This window comes from Trachypithecus francoisi, unplaced genomic scaffold, assembly GCF_009764315.1.
Source record: "Trachypithecus francoisi isolate TF-2019V2 unplaced genomic scaffold, Tfra_2.0 Lachesis_group17, whole genome shotgun sequence".
NCBI lineage: Eukaryota > Metazoa > Chordata > Mammalia > Primates > Cercopithecidae > Trachypithecus > Trachypithecus francoisi.
This window is the reverse complement of record NW_022681462.1, coordinates 60,202,185-60,222,660: the sequence shown is the minus strand read 5'-3', so window position 1 is coordinate 60,222,660 and position 20,476 is coordinate 60,202,185. Positions and strand designations below refer to the sequence as shown.

Below are 20,476 nucleotides of genomic sequence, written 5' to 3'. Positions count from 1 at the left end.
TCTCTCCTTTCTTTCTCCTTTACATCACCTCTTTTTGTTCTTAGTTTCATTCCCTTCTTGATTCCAATTAATATTTTTTTCTTATTCTCATCTTCCTTATTTTTATGTCAACCTCTATTTTTTTTTTTTTTCTTTTTTTTTTTTTTTGGTGAAGGGTTTGGCTTTGTCTCTCAGGCTGGAGTGCAGTGGCACAATTTTGGCCCACTGCAACCTCCACCTCCTGGGCTCAAGCCATCCTCCCACCTCAGCCTCCCAAGTAGCTGGGACTACAGGTGTGCCCCACTACTTTGTATTTTTAATAGAGACAGGATTTCCCCATGTTGCTCAGACTGGTCTTGAACTCCTGGGCTCAAGCAATCCACCTGCCTTGGCCTCCGAAAGTGCTGGGATTACAGGATTACAGACGTTGTGCCCGGCTCAACCTCTAATTTTAATTTTCTCTTCAAATTGCTCAACAAGATTTAGTTTCAAGACATTTTCCTGGCTGTGTATGGTGGCTTACGCCTATAATTCCAACACTTTGGGAGACCGAGGCGGGTGGATCACTTAAGGTCAAGAGTTTGAGACCAGCCTGGCCAACATGGTGAAATGCCATCTCTACTAAAAAATACAAAAATTAGTTGGATGTGGTGGCACATGCTTGTAATCTTAGCTACTGTGGAGTCCGAGGCATGAGAATCGCTTGGACCCGGGAAGCAGAGGTTGCAGTGAGTCAATCATACCACTGAACTCCAGCCTCGGCAACAGAGTCAGACTACGTCTCAAGAAACCAAAACAAAACCCATTTTTCTTATTTTGAAAACTTTTAGTATTGAAAGATATTTATGCTTACAGTAATGAGAAATACTGTTTGTGTGTTTGTTTGTGGGTTTTTTTGTTTTTTCTTTGCTTTCTTTTTTTTTTTTTTTTGAGACAGAGTTTTGCTCCTGTTGCCCAGGCTATAATGCAATGGCACTATTTCAGCTTACCACAACCTCCCGGATTCAAGTGATTCTCCTGCCTCAGCCTCCCAAATAGCTGGGATTACAGGCATGCGCCACCACACCTGACTAATTTTGTATTTTTAGTAGAGATGGGTTTTATCCATGTTGGTCAGGCTGGTCTCAAACTCCCGACCTCAGGTGATCCACCTACCTTGGCCTCCCAAAGTGCTGGGATTACAGGCACCCTGCCTATGTTTGTGTTTTAAAAGGGGTAATGGCTTTAATTTTTTTTTCTTTCTCTGAGACGGAGTTTCCCTCTTGTTGCCCAGGCTGGAATGCAATGGCATGTTCTTGGTTCACCGTAACTTCCGTCTCCTGGGTTCAAGCGATTCTCCTGCCTCAGCCTCCTGAGTAGCTGGGATTACAGGCACGCACTACCATGCCTGGCTAATTTTTGTATTTTTAGCAGAGACGGGGTTTCTCCATGTTGGTCAGGCTAGTTTCGAACTCCCGACCTCGGGTGATCCACCTGCCTCAGCCTCCCAAAGTGCTGGGATTACAGGTGTGAGCCACCACGCCTGGCCGACTTCAATCTTAAATAAGGATTCCATTTAAATATTTTGTAAAAGGGCACAGGTCACATTTTTACTCAGGGGAATATAGTTATAGCAGGAATTCTGCCATTGCGCTATTCCAAACAGCATAAAAGAATGTTAATAAATTGAATTCTAACCACATTTGTCCCTAAGGAGTTGTCCGTGTTCCACTTGTATTTCCATTTTAATTATTGTTTTGATGTTTCATAGGATACTTTGGATATGTTTCATGTAGTACACATTGCTTCTAGTACACATTTTAATATTTTTAATAAAACTATTATCTTGATTTGCAGCAAATTGACTTCTTTAAATGAAGAGTATACCAAAAATAAAACAGAATATGAAGAAGCCCAGGATGCCATTGTTAAAGAAATTGTCAATATTTCCTCAGGTAAACTTAATAGAAATAGTAATGTTCTGAATGTCGCCTGGCTTTTGGTAATAGAAAAAAAAAATCATGATATTTGAAGTGTGTTTTGTTATTTTCTAAAGCCATTACATTTTGACTATTTAATATGTTAGGTTTCCTATATAAAATAAGGCATGGTGTGTTACGGTAGGACACATAACTGGAAATTACTCTTGTACACAGAAACAAAAAATGGCAGAAAAGCACAAAACTTACTATAGTTGTAATAAGGAAAGGAAACACTAGGGCCTACAACATACTAATGTCTTGGGTCATCTGTGGGCTCATGAGGCTCTAGGTTATGGAAGTAAATAACACTGAAAAGCAAATATTAATTACACACGAGGCAAGCCTTTTTGCGTTCTGTGTGTCATTTTGTAGATTTTGAGTTCATTCTAGTGGCACCATTTGAGATCATTTTCATGTAATTAAAGAAACGCAGCAACCTGACACTGTTGTTGCCCTTAGAATGGAATGAATATATGTTTAGCACAAGGTAGGTGGTGATGTGTTAAGGTGGAAGGCTTTGCCGATCATGGTGTGTATGTTGACTGTAACCTTTATTGTGCCTTTAAAAAATACACTCAAGAACTACCTTACCCAAGTAATTAAAGTTAAGATTACCAGTCATGGGACAAATGACATGTACTTCCTGGTATAATATAGAAGGAAGGACACAGTATCACCTATATGATATCCTTGACCAAAATATTTAACCTGATTTTAAACAAGTAAACATTCAAATAAATTTAGATTGTGGTGTATTCAAGGCCTGAACTTTAATAAATGTCCATGTCATGGCAGCAAAAAAGAAATCAAAAGGTCTTAAAGAGACAGGGCAGCGAAACGCAGTAGACAGTTGTTGATTAGACCCCAATTGAGAGGTTGGAGCTGGGGAATAGCTATAGAGGACACTGTTGGGGGGAATTGAGAAAGTTTAATATGAGACAATATGGTGTTAGTGTCAAATTTCTTGTGTGAAATGGTAGTGTTATGAATGTCCTTGTTCTCAGGATATGCATGCTAAATTATTTAAGGGTAAATATTTTTTTTAAAAGGTTATGTGCATGAATAATTCTGTAAATTGTGTTGCTATTATGAATTGTCATAGTAAATCAAAAGGAAACATAAAACTCAAAAGGTTTTATTTTAATACACTTTATGTATTGTTGAAATGAATGGAATTGATTTGTAAAGATTACATTTTTGCTTGTTTGTATCAGAAAGCAGTGACATAATAATCTTCCAGCTGAATTATGTTTCTTAGGCTAGATTGCATTTTAAAGAACCCTGTAAATACCATTTATTTGAACTATGGATCTTCCTTAAAAAATAATATTTATTAAGCACCTAGCAGGGTAAAGTTTTTAGATTTTAACATTTAAATTGAAGATTTTATATTAGAAGTCAACCTGAATTTAAATGAAACTTCTTGGTCTGATATTACATATTACGAAATATTTGTATTTAAAAATATAATGGAGGCTGGACATGGTGGTTCACACCTGTAATCCCAACACTTTGGGAGGCTGAGCTAGGAGGATTGCTTGAGTCCAGGAATTTGAGACCAGCCTAGTCAACATAGGGGGACCCTGACTCTACAAAAAAATCCACCCAAAATTAGCCAGGTGTGGTGGTGCATGCCTGTAGTCCCAGCTACTCAGGAGGCTGAGGCAGGAGAATCACTTGAACCCAGGAGGTCGAGGCTGCGGTGAGCCATAATTATGCTACTGTTCTTCAGCCTGGGCAACAGAGCAGAGTTTGCAGTGAGCTGAGATCACATCACTGCACTCCAGCCTGGGCAACAGAGTGAGACTCCATCTCAAAAAGTGTAATGGATCACTTTTATAATTTTCTATCATACAATTAAGTCACAAAAGGTTAAGAGCCAGTTATGTGACATGCCAAATATAGACTCTTAATTAAGATGCTTTGGTTTGCTTTTGGTATATATGTATGTAGGTATGTATGTATTTGATGGGGTCTTATGTTGCCCAGGCTTTAGTGCAGTGGTGTGATCATGATTCACTGCAGCTTCAACCTCCTAGGTGCAAGCAATTCTCCCCACTCAGCCTCCCAAGTAGCTTGGGACTACAGGCATGTGCCACCACACCTGGTTAATTTTTTAAAAATTATCTTTTGTAGAGATGAGGTCTCACTATGTTGCTGAAGCCGGACTCAAGCAATCTTCCTGCCTTGGCCTCCCAAAGTATTGGCATTACAGGCGTGAGCCACCCTGCCCAGCCTAGTTTTCTTTTTTTACTATACACTTATTCTTGTCAGTATGCTAGCAATTTTACAAGTTTTAAAGTAGTTATAGCAAGTACTTCACTCATGTTTAATTCTTAAAGGCTTATATTGCTATATAATAGGGTAGTGTGAATTCTTCCTTTCTTTTTTTTAGAAAAACGTATTCGGTAAAAGTAATAAATTTTAAAAGTGTACTGAGGCCAAGTGCAGTGGCTCACACCTATAATCCCAGCACTTTGGGAGGCTGAGGCCGGTGGATCACCTGAGGTCAGGAGTTCAAGACGGGCCTAACCAACATAGTGAAACCCTGTCTCTATAAAAGTACAAAAATTAGCTGGGTGTGGCGGCAGGTGCCTGTAATCCCAACTACTTGGGAGGCTGAGGCAGGAGAATCGTTTGAACCCAGGAGGCGGAGGTTCCAGTAAACCTAGATCACACCATTGCACTCCAGCCTGGGCGACAGAGCAAGAGCAAGACTCTGTCTCCAAAAAAAAAAAAAAAAAAAAAAAAAGATATACGGAAACAGAGGAAGATAATTATGTCTGCTTGGCCCCATTGTTAAGCTGATTTTTATTTTCAAAACATTTGATCGCTGTTACGGGGAACAAGGGAATAAAAAATGAGTTACATTTCCAGCCCCTTGATTAAACTAATAATTTTTGGTTTTCCTAGAATTAAACGCTTTTATCTTGAATGTTCTGTGAAGCTTTTGACATGATTGATAGCTGTATGATAGTCTGAATGACATGTGGGTCATGTACCAGCCCCTCAAACCTGTTAACATTTAGAATCTTTTCAGAAAAATTAAAGCATTGTTAATTTTCTTCATGTTTTTTGTCTAGCATGTGTCAGAGATTTTTAAAATGTACCTATTAATAGCGTTTAGTTTTAATACTCTAGAACAGTAGAATCTTGGAAATGTTTCAAGTGACAATTAGAGATTTAAATTTATGCTGACATTCTCTGCATGTGATACTAAAGAAAGCCAAACTAACTGTCTTATGGTCAGTTTGTACAATATACCAGGCCTTGATGGTCACATTTCAGCATGCTACCTTTTTGCTTACATATGTCTTATGGTGATTTTGAGGTGTCATTCTGGTTTCTCAGATACTTAAAATATAGAAAAAGGTGTGTCTTAAAATTGAGAGAATGTCTTGGATATCACTGCACCGTTTCTCTTAACCTAATCAATATATTATCAAAATGTCTCCCTGTTAGTTTTCTTTTTTAAAGCTCTACCACATTTCTTTATAAACAGCTGTATAGTTTTATATTTTAATGATAAGGGAAGGTACTCTACTTTTGTTTTTTGTGTGTTTTTGTTTGTTTTTGAGACAGAGTTGCCCAGGCTGGAGTGCTGTGGCGCAATCTCAGCTTACTGCAACTTCCACCTCCTGGGTTCATGCAATTCTGGTGCCTCAGCCTCCCAAGTATCTGGGATTACAGATGTGCACTACCATACCTGGCTAATTTTTGTATTTTTGGTAGAGATGGGGTTTTGCCATGTTAGCCAGGCTGGTCTTGAATTCCTGGCCTCATGTGATCCCCAGTCTCATGCGATCCGCCCGCCTCAGCCTTCCAAAGTGCTGGGGTAATAGGTGTGAGCCGCTCAACCCAGCCAGTACTCTGTTTTTGATAGCTATTCACAATGGGGAAGGATGTAGCAACACATTTTAACCCTATGTTGAGTTTTAGGTGGGTTCCTTTCAAATTTTGTTAAGGCGAATTTTGTTAATTTTTTTAAAAAAGTGTAAGTTAGGAAATGGGTTTTGAATTCCCAAATGGGGGGATTAAATGTATTCTTACAGCTTATATCTGTTTATTATTCAGTATTCCTGTGTACATTTTCTGTTTTTATTTTTATACAGGCTATGTAGAACCAATGCAAACACTCAATGATGTGTTAGCTCAGCTAGATGCTGTTGTCAGCTTTGCTCATGTGTCAAATGGAGCACCTGTTCCATATGTACGACCAGCCATTTTGGAGAAAGGACAAGGAAGAATTATATTAAAAGCATCCAGGCATGCTTGTGTTGAAGTTCAAGATGAAATCACATTTATTCCTAATGATATATACTTTGAAAAAGATAAACAGATGTTCCACATCATTACTGGTAAAAAAAACCTGGTTTTTGGCCTTTGTGGGGGTAACATGTTTTTTGTTTGTTTGTTTGTTTGTTTTTTATCTTGGAATAGAAATATATTTAAAATTGATGGAGAAAATTCGCAGTTCTTAACGTTAGAAAGGGAACATAATATTCTTACCAGTTAGTAATCTATTCACATTTGGATTAGAGGGAAGATTTAGAAGGTGAGATAAAAGCTTATGAGAGAATAATGTATTCCTTGAAACTTGTTCCACGGGTTCAGAACATTTAGAAACAAACATTGCTTCACACTCAAAGCTTACCTTTGAGCCAGTCCTCCAATACTGAGGTCTTTGAAGGTCAGGCCGAATTGGCTATGGGAGGACCTCAGGTGAGGGTACGAATTATTTTAAAACATGGTGCTATATTCATGTGAAACTCGAAAAAACTAGCCTTGCATATAGACTCATGTATCATGTCTCCGCTGAGATGTTTGAGAGATCTTAACTAGATTCTAGAAAACAAAAAAAGAAGTAGGCGTTTTGGGGCAAATATATTTGGGAAACGGTTGATTGTATTTTCTTTCCCCAAATGGATTTTCAAGTTGTTCATATAATCTAACCCCAACAAATAAATTGTCTGTTTTTCAAAAGAAGGATCCTGTCTTCAGGTTTTTGTGTGGGGTTTAAGTGATTCGAAAGATTTGACCATACTGATACATACTCACTAGTAACCTCATTTACTAATGAGTAACGGTTTTGAGTTAATCAGTTAGGCCTGCACTACTTTTCTGGAAGTTAATAAATTATCCCACAGGCAGCCTTGTGAGCCATGGGAAATGTGTATATGGTCTTTCTAGACCAGAGTCAAATTACAGGTATATTTTTCATGGCTTCTCTTGATGAAAGGCCCAGTATCAGTTTGTCTGAAGAAATAATAGCATTGCTTTTGAGGGTAATATGGGCAGTAACTCTGTCCACATCTTTGGTCAGCCTGTGGTTCTGCTTTTGTATGCCATGTCAGTGTAAACCTACATGATTAGTCATCATTGTACAGCTTAGGACTAACAGTCCCTTTATTAGTAGCAGAAAGAAATTTAAAATCTTGATTTCTGATATAATTTGTTTTGTAGGCCCCAATATGGGAGGTAAATCTACATATATTCGACAAACTGGGGTGATAGTACTCATGGCCCAAATTGGGTGTTTTGTGCCATGTGAGTCTGCAGAAGTGTCCATTGTGGACTGCATCTTGGCCCGGGTAGGGGCTGGTGACAGTCAGTTGAAAGGAGTCTCCACATTCATGGCTGAAATGTTGGAAACTGCTTCTATTCTCAGGTAAGTGCATCTCCTAGTCCCTTGAAGATAGAAATGTATGTCTCTGTCCTATAAGAAGGAGAAGTATATTTGCAGATTCTCATGTAAAAACATCTGAGAATGTTTGTCTTAGTTTAATAGTTGTTTTCCTGTGGACTTTATATACTTTGTATTATCTTAAAAGAGTGATTGATGATAGCTATGGAAAACTTTGATTTTTAAAGTTGTCTCTTTAAGTAGACAATTTATAAGCTACTGGTACTAGCTCACCTTGTAAATCTCCATTACCATGTTTTCGCTTGCCCTGTTCACACTTCCTGGAATGGTCCTTCTTGCCCTTTATCCAACTTCTTTCTAATTTTTAAGTCCCTGATGATGGAAATTCTACTTCTGTAGTGATTTTTCTCATCATACGACCCTAAGGTCATGGGTGTTTTTCTCTGAACTCCTCTTTGAGATGCCTGTAACTTAAACCACATTTTTGTTTTAGACATTACTGAAATGTTTTGTCTTTATTTCACTTTTTAGGAGCTTCCTTGAAGGTGGGGACTATACCTTCTATTTCTTGGTATCTTTTTCCTTCTTTTTTTAAAAGTTTTTTAGAGAGAGTCTTACTCTGTTGCCCAGGCTGGTCTTGAACTCCTGTGCTCAGGTGATCTTCCTGCCTTGGCTTCCCGAAGTGCTGGGATTACAAGCATGAACCACTGTGATCCTTCTTGTTTCTTAGTATCTTCTAAAGTACATTGAATATAGCAGGTGCTTAGTAAATTGTGTGTTGATTTAACTTCTTTGAGGTTCTGTTGTTTGTGAAGAATTATAAAAGCAATACAAATGTTTGTGTAGTAATTAAGCAACAGGTTAATATTCATGAATTGAAAGATTAAAGAAATAAACAAAACATGTTGGCAACTCACAGAAAAAGAATTAAATTGCCAGTGAGCACACGAGCACATGAAAAATTAGCAAATATGTGTAAGTTTCACCCCCTTACATATATTTGGTTAAAAATGAGAGAAGAATGGTAATAGCTGGTATTGGTAGGACTGTGGCAGGCACACAATTTACATACGTAACCACCAAAAGTGTATGCAAGTATCCATGTCACCACACCCTGATCTCATCTTCATTCAGTTTTATTTTTATTTTTTTAATCTCGGCCGATTTGATTGGCATGAAATGAATGATAGCTACCTTACTTGGAATTCCTTTGATTACTACTAGTGTGCTTGATAATGTAAAACAATATTTATTCAAAATCTGTTTTCCCTTTCATCCATTGTTTATTCATGTTCATGCCCTTTTTTTCCTTTTCTCCTTCCTGCCTTCTTGCCTTCCTGCCTTCCCCTCCCTCCCACCCTCCCTCTCTCACACACACAGGTGTGTGCTACCATACCTGACTAGTTTTTAATTTTTTTTTTTTTTTTAGAGGCAAGGTCTCACTATGTTGCTCAAGCTGGTCTGGGCTGAAGTGATCCTCCCACCTTGGCCTTCCAAAGTGCTGGGATTATAGACGTGAGCCACCATGCCTGGCCCATGCCCATTTTTCTGTTGAAGTTTTAGTGCTTTTTATTGACTTTGTTTATATATTAAGATAATTAATCTATTATGTTTGTGGCATATCCTTCCCAATGTATTGTCTTAATTTTGTTTTTGTATGTGTATGTTACCACATTTTATGTGATAGGAAATTTCATGTAATTATGTGCTTCAGGTCGGCAACCAAAGATTCATTAATAATCATAGATGAATTGGGAAGAGGAACTTCTACCTACGATGGATTTGGGTTAGCATGGGCTATATCAGAATACATTGCAACAAAGATTGGTGCTTTTTGCATGTTTGCAACCCATTTTCATGAGCTTACTGCCTTGGCCAATCAGATACCAACTGTTAATAATCTACATGTCACAGCACTCACCACTGAAGAGACCTTAACTATGCTTTATCAGGTGAAGAAAGGTATGTACTATTGGAGTACTCTAAATTCAGAACTTGGTAATGGGAAACTTACTACCCTTGAAATCGTCAGTAATTGCCTTATTCTAAGTTAGTGTAAATTGTTGATGTTTTTATAGAACCCATTTACCCCTTAATTCACAGTCTGGGGGCAGGAACATGTACATATTTCTGTATCTCCTAGTAGGACCACTCATTCTAAAGCATTCACAGAAAGAATTATCTGTTTTTTTTTTTTGGAGACAGAATCTAGGTCTGTTGCCCAGGCTGGAGTATGATTCTCTGCTCACTGCAACCTCTGCCTCCCGGGTTCAAGTGATTCTCCTGCCTCAGCTTCCCGAGTAGCTGGGATTACAGGCGCCTGCCACCACGCCTGGCTAATTTTTGTATTTTTAGTAGAGATGGGGTTTCACCATGCTGGCCAGGCTCGTCTTGAACTCCCAACATCAGGCTATCTGCCCATCTTGGCCTCCCAAAGTGCTGGGATTATAGGTGCAAGCCACCACGCCTGGTCAGAATTATCTGTACTCTTGTACATCACCATGGAGGGATTTTCTGCTACCTCCCATTTCAGTATGTTTTCTTGTTGAATTAGGATAACAAACAATATGCTTTCTTTTTTTTTTTGAGACGGAGTCTTGCTCTGTCATCCAGGCTGGAGTGCAGTGGTGTGATCTCGGCTCACTGCACCTCCACCTCCCGGGTTTCAAGTGATTCTCTGCCTCAGCCTCCCAAGTAGCTGGGACTACAGGCGCCTGCCACCACGCCCAGCTGCTAATTTTTTATTTTTAGTAGAGACGGGGTTTCACCATATTGGCCAGGATAGTCTTGATTTCCTGACCTCGTGATCCACCCTCCTCGGCCTCCCAAAGTGCTGGGATTACAGGCGTGAGCCACCGCGCCCGGCCAATATGCTTTCAAGTTCCAAAGTTCTAGCTGTTATTGTTTAACAAAATCTTCATTATAATTAGCTTATTTTATGCTCAAGAGTGTGTTATAAAAACAGGTTCATTTAAAACTGGGGGTTCCAGAAATCTTGAAATAGTAGTTTTCACATGCAGAGTGACTTATCTATTGTTATTTCATCCTTTCAGGAAAGTTTGTTATTCGTGGGCTTGGGATTTAGTCAGATCCCTGTATTGATGAGATTAACATAATATAAGGCTTTCTTTTTCTTTTTTTTTTTTGAGATGGAGTCTCGCTCTGTCGCCCAGGCTGAGTGCAGTAGCCGGATCTCAGCTCACTGCAAGCTCCGCCTCCCGGATTTACACCATTCTCCTGCCTCAGCCTCCCAAGTAGCTGGGACTACAGGCACTCGCCACCTCGCCCGGCTAGTTTTTTGTATTTTTTAGTAGAGACGGGGTTTCACCATGTTAGCCAGGATGGTCTTGATCTCCTGACCTTGTGATCCTCCCATCTCGGCCTCCCAAAGTGCTGGGATTACAGGCTTGAGAAGGCTTTCAAAGGTTTTAAAAATCATACTATAAGGATTGATTTCATTAGTCACCAGAGTAACTTTTTCAGATGGCACTCTGATTTTCCACGAACACATTTTTCTGCATCAGTTGGTTACACATGAGTGAGATAATCTTGGTTCTTTATCCTTTGTTATTTATACTTCTTTGGGAATCCTTTTGAATTAACGTATTTGCGTCATTATTATTATTGCTGTAGAATTCAGGAACTTTTAGTAGATCTGACAGCATGAAATTTGCTTTTAAATCATTGCTTGTGTTTTGTAAGCTATGGAAATGTGTTCAGAATATTTTTTAAAAGGCCGGATGAAGTGTGAAGATAGAAAAACTTCATCCTTCACTGTGGATGTTTAACAAACATTTGCTTCTACTTTATTTCTGTTTGTTTCCTTTAGTTGTGCAAAGTATCCAGTTCTAGAATGCATGAGATACATGACAAAGCCAAAAAATTCTTTACAGTTGATAAATAATTGCGGCAAAAACAGCTCTATAGTAACTTTGCAAGCATCATTTGATTAAATGCTTAAAAAGTCTTGACTCCGTTTTAACTATTTCCTGCAAATAATAAATCAATATTTTTAATTAAATGCTACTCCAAATTAGTGACACTTTTACATGTCTTTCTTTCTCCCTCCCCTTCTCTCTTGCCCCCTTTCTCCCTTTCCCCTTTTCTCCCTTCTCCCTTTCTCCCTTCCCTCTTCCCTCTTCCCTTCCCCGCTTCCCTTGCCCCATCCCTTCCCTTCCCCCATCCCTTTCCTTTCCCCTTCCCTTCCCTTCCCTTCTCTTGCCCCTTCCCTTTCCCTTCCTCTTCACTTCCCCTTCCCTTCCCTCTTCCCTTCTCCCTCCCTTTCCCCTCCCCCTCTCTCCTCCCCTCCTTTCCCTTCCCATGAAATGAGAAAGCCTCAGAGATATTGGCTTGATTAATTTTTCTTTAGATTAAGATATTTATCTAAGCCTTTAAGATTTATCTATTGAGCTTTTTCATCTCCTATTTTTATTTTTTCTACGTTTGTCAAGGATAAAATACAGCACTGTGTGCCAAGTCATAATCACTTTTCTTTTGAGACTTAATCAAAATTCCTTTAACTGTTACTCTGATACATTTGGCTGATGTATTTGAAGTAATCCAAAATTAAGTTTTCTAATGACAAGGTGAGAAGGATAAATTCCATTTACATAAATTGCTATCTCTTCTCATGCTGTCTTCTCACGCTTCCCCAAATTTCTTATAGGTGTCTGTGATCAAAGTTTTGGGATTCATGTTGCAGAGCTTGCTAATTTTCCTAAGCATGTAATAGAGTGTGCTAAACAGAAAGCCCTGGAACTCGAAGAGTTTCAGTATATTGGAGAATCACAAGGATATGATATCATGGAACCAGCAGCAAAGAAGTGCTATCTGGAAAGAGAGGTTTGTCAGTTTGTTTTCATAGTTTAACTTAGCTTCTGTATTATTATATAAACAGGACACTAAGATGAAGGTTTTTTGGTGTTTTTTTTTCCCCTCTGTGTTTCTAGTGCTTATTTATTTATTTTTTTTGAGACAGAGTCTTGCTCTGTCGCCCGGGCTGGAGTGCAGTGACCCTATCTCAGCTCACTGCAAGCTCCGCCTCCCGGGTTTATGCCATTCTCCTGCCTCAGCCTCCGTCTAGTGCTTATTTTTTAATCAATTTGTTTGATGGCAAAGAATCCATCTCTGTATCATTTTGATTTCTGCAGTATATACATCTGCATAATCAAGATTCGATTTCAAGTACCAAAGTAGCAGTAAAGGAATAGGTTTAAAATTAGTCATTTCACTAAAATTAGTTATTATGGACTATAGCTAGGTGCATCTTTGTTCGTGAACGAATATATCAAGTTCAGTTATTAAATTACGTATTAGGTAAGAAAAGGACAAATAAGAAAGCATGATTCATAATTCCTGCCCTCTATTTGTTTAAAATTTAGTTGGGGAGATAAGAATAACAAATGTGACACAGAATAAAGTGGCATATGACAAATACTTATTCAGAGAAGCCATTATGGATGGGATGTTTCAGTTCTCATGGGAGAAATGGATTTCATGGTGGCTTTTCTTTGAGTATGGGTCATATTTGGGTGTTCACACAGAAAGACTCAAACATATGCCTAATTTTTAAATTAATTAGTTTATTTTCTTTGTGATGGAGTCTCTCTGTGTTGCCCAGGCTGGAGTGCAGTGGTGTGATCTTGGCTCACTTCAAGCTCTGCCTCCCGGGTTTGCGCCATTCTCCTGCCTCAGCTTCCTGAGTAGCTGGGACTACAGGTGCCCACCACCACGCCCGGCTAATATTTTGTGTTTTTTAGTAGAGACGAGGTTTCACTGTGTTAGCCAGGATGGTCTCGATCTCCTGACTTCGTGATCTGCCTGCCTCAGCCTCCCAAAGTGCTGGGATTACAGGTGTGAGCCACCACGCCCGGCCCTGTTTTTTTTTTTTTGAATTAGAGGATTACTAGTTCTCTTCAATTATAGAAATAAAAGAATCTTATTTCACTGCCTGGTCCTGGAAACATTTACTGCAATATACACGTGACAACTTTTTACTTGTCATGTTTTTAGCTTTTACCTGTGAATTTCCTATTGTTCTTATGTGAAGGATAGATAGTTGCTACAATAATAATAGATGATGTGTATGGTTTTTGAGCCTGAAAAGTGTAGTTTTATCTGCTGTACCTATTCAAGCAGGAGAAATATAATTTGTTAATAATTTTAGGTATGGCAGGCTGCCATCCCAAATATGAAGTGGTCTTTGTATTTGCACTTTAATGTGTTGAAATCATAGCTTTCAGTGATCCAGGATTAGGCAGACTCTTATGTAATCCCTTGTTTCCAATTAAAATAGACGTTGTGTACTTTTGATAACATTAATTATAATGTATTTTGAGCCCTGTGAGTTTGGTAACATTATTCCCATTTTGTGAATGAGGAATGTGTGTTAAGGAATTTGCCCAAGAGTCACATAGCAAGTAATATTCATGCTCTCTGAAGCAGCAATAACTTGGCAATAAAATAAAAAAGAAACATCTTCTGTATGTGTTAAGTTTTCAGTGACAGTTTTTGCCTTCCAGTGTTGTTTGTAAACCTTGAATTATTTTTTTCACAGAGGATTAAAGTTTATCAATTATAAAGGTGGAGGAATTTGGGAACTAGACAGTGCACACATAAATAATAAATATGTTCTTCAAATATTGGGTGGGCTAATGTGGGAGGAGTTCGAGACCAGCCTAGGCAACATAGTGAGACCCTTGTCTCTAAAAATATGAAAAATAAAAAAAAATTTCTAAAAATGGGTGATGTGTTTAGATGGAAATGAAACATTTTGTCACGATCTAACAAGACTTTTAGAAAAGATATTTTAATTACTAATGGGACATTCACATGTTTTTCAGCAAGGTGAAAAAATTATTCAGGAGTTCCTGTCCAAGGTGAAACAAATGCCCTTTACTGAAATGTCAGAAGAAAACATCACAATAAAGTTAAAACAGCTAAAAGCTGAAGTAATAGCAAAGAATAATAGCTTTGTAAATGAAATCATTTCACGAATAAAAGTTACTACGTGAAAAATCCCAGTAATGGAATGAAGGTAATATTGATAAGCTAATTGTCTGTAATACTTTTATATTGTTTTATATTAATTCTTTTTCCATAGTGTTATCTGTGAATGCCCATGGGCTATCAACTTAATAAGATATTTAGTAATATTTGGCTCTGAGGACATTTTCAAAGATCTTTATTTTGAAAAATGAGAGCTGTAACTGAGGACTGTTTGCAATTGACATAGGCAATAATAAGTGATGTGCTGAGTTTTATAAATAAAATCATGTAGTTTGTGGAATTTGAGATGCATTGTAGTTCTTTGCAGTGTGACTTCTATACACATTTGTTCCCAGATATGTTGGAAGAAACAAATAGTCCAGAGACCTTGTAAAATATCTTAAACTGGAGGACTCCATGGAGATCTTTGCCAGTGACTCCCCTAGAGTGTCCATCTATTGGCAGGAGCCAGTTTGGCTGCATATGCATTAGCTAAGGAGCGTATTATACATCCAGAGTCCTATGGTGAGCCTCCATCCCGTCTGCCATTCTCCCATCCCTGGTCTATGATAAGACTTAGAAATCTGCATTTTAACAAAACCTTTCAGGTTGAGAACCCTGATTTAGTCTACTTCTTCTGTTTTACAATAAAGAGATGAAGGGGTTAAGAATTAGCAGCTAATCCTACGCAATGTGAGGGAAAAAGGACAGCTCTTTTAATAAATGCAGTGGACTGGTGGTGTATCCATATAGGAAGAAATGAAATTGGACCCGTAGTTCATGTCATATATAAAAATCACCTCCACTTTGGGAGGCCAAGGCAGGCAATCACTTGAGCTTAGGAGATCAAGACCATCCTGGACAACATGATGAAACCCCATCTCTACAAGAAAATGCAAAAATTAGCCAGGCATAGTGGTGCGTGCCTGTAGTCCCAGCCACTCAGAAAGCTGTGGTGGGAGGATCACCTGAGCTGGGAGAGGTTGAGGTTGCAATGAGCTGTGATCATTCCACTGCACACCATCCTGGGCAATACAGTGATACTGTGTCTCAAACAAAACAAAACCAAAAAAAATCACCTTCAGTGATTTTTTTTTTTTTTTTTTTGAGGCGGAGTCTCGCTCTGTCGCCCAGGCTGGAGTGCAGTGGCTGGATCTCAGCTCACTGCAAGCTCCGCCTCCCGGGTTCCCGCCATTCTCCTGCCTCAGCCTCCGGAGTAGCTGGGACTACAGGCGCCCGCCACCTCGCCCGGCTAGTTTTTTGTATTTGTAGTAGAGACGGGGTTTCACCGTGTTCGCCAGGATGGTCTCGATCTCCTGAACTCGTGATCCACCCGTCTCAGCCTCCCAAAGTGCTGGGACCAAATGTACAAGGTAACAGTATCAAGGTTTTAGTGTTTTATAGTTCTTCAGAAGATAGCATAGGAAAATATTTTTATGTCCTTGACTTTGGGAAGAATTTAAGTCACAGAAAAACACCATCCATAAAGTTTGACTTATTTAGCTAATTGAAATTAACAACTTCTATTAAAAGGCACCACAAGTGAAAATACATGATTCATAATGGAAGAACATACTGGTACCATATAAAATATCAAAGAGCTTGGCATGGTGTCCCATGCTTGTAGTCCCAGGAGGCTGAGGCAGAAGGATCACTTGCACCCAGCAGTTCAAGTCCAGCGTGGGCAATATAGCAAGACTGTATTTCTTTTCTTCTTTTTTTTAATACCTGGAATAAAGAACTCCTATAAAAACACTAAAAAAAGGGGTCACTTAAGAATCTCATTAACAAAAAGAATCTGAATATTTTTCCAAGGAAGATATGCAAATGGACAGTAAGCACATGAAAAGATGCAGATCAGGGAAATGCAAGTCGAAACTACAATGAGCTACAACTTCACACTGATTACGATAGTTAAAATCAAAAAGTCAGATGGCAAGTACTGGCAAGGAAGTGGAGAAATTGAAACTCTCATGCACTGTTGATGGGAATGTAAAATGGTGCAGCTGCTTTGGAAAACAGTCTGGCAGTTCCTCAGACAATTCCACTCCAACGTATATCCAAGTGGAATCAAAACATATGTCCCCACAAAACTTGTACACAAATGTTTATAGCAGGATTATTCATAATATCCAAAAGGTGGAAACAACCCGAATGTCCATCAGCAGATGAATGCATAAACAAAACGCAGAAGTATATTATTGAGTCATTAATGAAGTACTGCTACATGGTACAGCTTAGATAAACCTTGAAAACACTGTGCTAAATGAAAGAAGCTGGTTACAAGAGTCTACACATACGATTTCATTCATGTGAAAGTTCAGAATAGAGATAGCAGTAGAGACAAAGTAGCAGTTGTTCAGGGTTGGTGCCAGGGAATAGGGGGTAGGTGGGGTGAAAGCTAAAGGATACGGTGTTTCTTTGTGAGATGGAAGTTCTAAAATTGGTGATGTTTATACATGTCTGTGAATATACTAAAAACCGTTGAATTGTACACATTAAACGGATGAATTGTGTAGGAATTATATTTTAATAAAGCTATTTTTAAAAATTCAGACACGGGCCGGGCGTGGTGGCTCAAGCCTGTAATCCCAGCACTTTGGGAGGCCGAGACGGGCGGATCACGAGGTCAGGAGATCGAGACTATCCTGGCTAACACGGTGAAACCCCATCTCTACTAAAAATACAAAAAACTACCCGGGCGAGGTGGCGTGCGCCTGTAGTCCCAGCTACTCCGGAGGCTGAGGCAGGAGAATGGCGTAAACCCGGGAGGCGGAGCTTGTAGTGAGCTGAGATCCGGCCACTGCACTCCAGCCTGGGCGACAGAGCAAGACTCCGTCTCAAAAAAAAAAAAAAAAAAAAAAATTCAGACACTTCACCCAAGAGGAAATCTAAGTGGTCCATAAACATGAAAAGGCCTTTAATCACCAGTCAGAAAAATGAAAATGAAAACCATGCCAGGCCACCTCCAACCTCCCCACCTCCCACCACCATAGTGACAAGCATTTCAAGTGTGGCAGTTCCAGCTGTTGGTGAGGATGTGGAATAACACTGCTAGGGGTGTTCAGATTATCTGGTGAAATTGAAAAGATGCATGCGACCCAGCAATTCTGCTCTTAGCTGCATACTCTAGAGATGCTTTTGCCCATTGTGCTGTGAGATGTATACAGGAAATGTTCCTAATACCCCCACAATGGAAACAACTCAGCAGTGAAAATGAACTACAGCTACACAAAATAACATAGATTGAATCTTAAAACGTTTAGTAAAAGAAGTGATACAAAAATGATAGTTTTTTCTCATTTATGTGAAATTTAAGAATAGGTGGTATTGTTTAGGGATGCAGTCTTTGGGATGGCAACTATAAAGAAAAAGTGATTGTGTCAATCAGGAGAGTGATTGTCTTTAGGGAAATGGGGTGCTGATGGGGTGGGGGCACTTTAGGGCTTCCGGAGGGCCACAGTTCTGGTGTTTAACCTGAGTAGTGGTTTTGCAGGTGCTTGCTTTATAGTTAACTGCAATTTTTTCTTTTAATTCAGTTAAAATTTGGTATGAGAACAAATGTATGGCCAGTGAGTCCTTTCACATACTCTGTTTACCAAGTTATTTTTCCTCATTGTTGTTAATTTAGAGTGGGTTATATCAGTTTTTCTTTTCTGGCTACCAAAAGCTTAGGAAAAAGGCAAACTTACAGAGGAAGATTTTAAATGTGGAAATATTTATTGGCTTACAAATCGTTCTAATCACTTATACATGAAAAGCTTTCATAAAATTCAAAAAGCAAATTTTAAATTCCAATGAAATATTTCATCCCGTGGTTAGTTGTGAAAGAATGTTTTTAGATTGCTGCACAGAAGCATGTTTAACATGGAAATCAGCTCATAGTTTTAGTTGTTAGGGCTACAAGAAATTGGGGGAGACTTGATTCCAAGAAAACATCTAGTCTATCAGGCTGCTTTCATTTCTCTAAAACAGACGGTGTTCTAAGATGTTTTCGAAAATGAGAAAATACATAATAGATCTGCTTAAGAAGTTTAAAACTTAATCTGTGCTTATTACATGAATATGCTAATATAAAACCAGGCCTTCAATTAGCGTTTCCTTCCTTTTAGAATGGTGTATGTAAAGCAAAATATAAACTAATTTCTGACCTGTCAAAGGTTTTTTTCTTAAAATTTAAATTTATAATGTGGTTTGGTTTTTCTTTCCCACTGAAACATGAATTTGGGTAATACCAGAATAAAGCTGAATATATAAATATTATCCAAAATTTAGAACTCTACTGTTAAGAAATCTGTTGACCACATAACCATGTTTCTGAGAAAATACATGATTTTTTGCATCTTTAAAAAAATTAGCACTAAGAAGCTAAGATGAAGTTGTTTTTGTAGTTTGATTTTTTTTTCCTTAAAATACTGTTTTGGAGTTAAAAGTTGTAGCAAAACTGGTATAAGAAAGATGTTTTAGGGTAGATATATTTAAGTCTTGTCTCATACTCTATTGACTAAGCTAGCCCGGTGACTAGGGTAGATGTATTTAAAGAATAACTTTTCCCCCTTAAAATCTCAATATTCCACATCCTGTTAGACTTCTTGAGTATTAAATACATCTTCTATCCTTGGTCTTTCTGCATTTAGCTTTTTTGGGAAGTATGTTTTTACCCACAGCATATGGTATGAGCTGCTGATTCAGTATTGAGTGGCTCTTTAAGCTTGTTAGTTACATTCTGCTGATTAAAATGGTATACAGAATAGTCAGGAAAAACCAGTCCCTGGTCTGAAATAAATTAAACAATGTTAATTAGCTTATGGGGAAGAACAAATGAGTAAAGAGAATTTTCATATACAAAGGAAATCTCTGTTATTGTCTTTCTGGATTCAGTGTATTTGGGTTAAGGAGATAGGGTGCGGCTAGAGAAAATGATGAAAATGTCCAGAATGTTACACGTATTTTTACACTGAAACGAAGTGGAAGCCCAGTTTAATAGTTTTCTGCCCAATGTTGCCCTGTCTTCACACCCACACCACTTGATTGATAAAGCTACTACTTCCTCTTATTCTGCTTCAGAAGTTAACCTCTATGGTGCAGTGCTAGGATATCACAGAGGAAATAATCCCTTGTTGACAATGTCTTGTTGCTGGGGAGTCATCAATGCCTCCTGTTTTAAGGAGGACAATGAGAAGCCCTTGCCTTGCATTTGCTACAGCCATTTCCTTGACCTCCCTGGAAGAACAGTATTTCATGATGTTAGACAACATTCAAAACGTGCTCGAATTCAATGTATGTCAGTATGCACTTGCTTTGGTGTGTGGTTTGTCCAAACCAAAGGGCCCATACATGTCTCTGGTCCAGCCATGTGGGAAATTCAGCAGTGGGGTGAACCATATGGAGATGGCAGGTGTTGGGCAGCCTTGACAGGACTGCCCTGGTCTTACTTCTGGACTTGGTGAGTAGAAGATCACACTGTTGCTTGCTGCCCTGGGTTCACCTCAAAGAGGGAAAGAAAAATTTGAAACTTAAATGGTTAAATTTAGAAACAAGAAAAAGTTCTCTCAGTGGGCAATTTCTTACGTCTAACCAAAAAACAACAGCAATGAATTCCTTTGTATTCAGAATCAACCAGTAAACACAACTTTAGCAATTAACCTATCACTATCATGATTGTTTATTTCCTGGAATTTTGTTGACAGAATTAGTCCAATAAATGTTATAAATAATAATTTTATGAATAGATAGGTTAATGACATATTAAGTATAATTAAATCTAAGACAATGCAACTGTTTTAAATTCAACCACTGACCTGCAATTTTAATATGCCTTGTCCATCCAGCAAGATACATTTTGTCCATTTTTTTCACATGATTAAAACTTAATATTTATTGTCAATTCCAATGTGTTTCATTG

The 20,476-nt window shown here is 38.5% G+C and overlaps 1 protein-coding gene across 1 annotated transcript in view; it reads left to right on the top strand.

Annotated features, from left to right (window-relative positions):
• The window catches only part of MSH2 (mutS homolog 2), a 75,311-nt gene extending 60,434 nt beyond the window's left edge, over nucleotides 1–14,877 (top strand). Inside the window, exons 11-16 of the mRNA XM_033175788.1 lie at nucleotides 1,816–1,913; nucleotides 6,053–6,298; nucleotides 7,404–7,608; nucleotides 9,299–9,546; nucleotides 12,251–12,426; nucleotides 14,427–14,877. Of these exons, the coding sequence (XP_033031679.1) occupies nucleotides 1,816–1,913; nucleotides 6,053–6,298; nucleotides 7,404–7,608; nucleotides 9,299–9,546; nucleotides 12,251–12,426; nucleotides 14,427–14,597 (1,144 nt within the window). The 3' untranslated portion in view covers nucleotides 14,598–14,877. The remainder of the gene's footprint in view (nucleotides 1–1,815; nucleotides 1,914–6,052; nucleotides 6,299–7,403; nucleotides 7,609–9,298; nucleotides 9,547–12,250; nucleotides 12,427–14,426) is intronic.
• The last annotated feature ends 5,599 nt before the right edge of the window (nucleotides 14,878–20,476 follow it).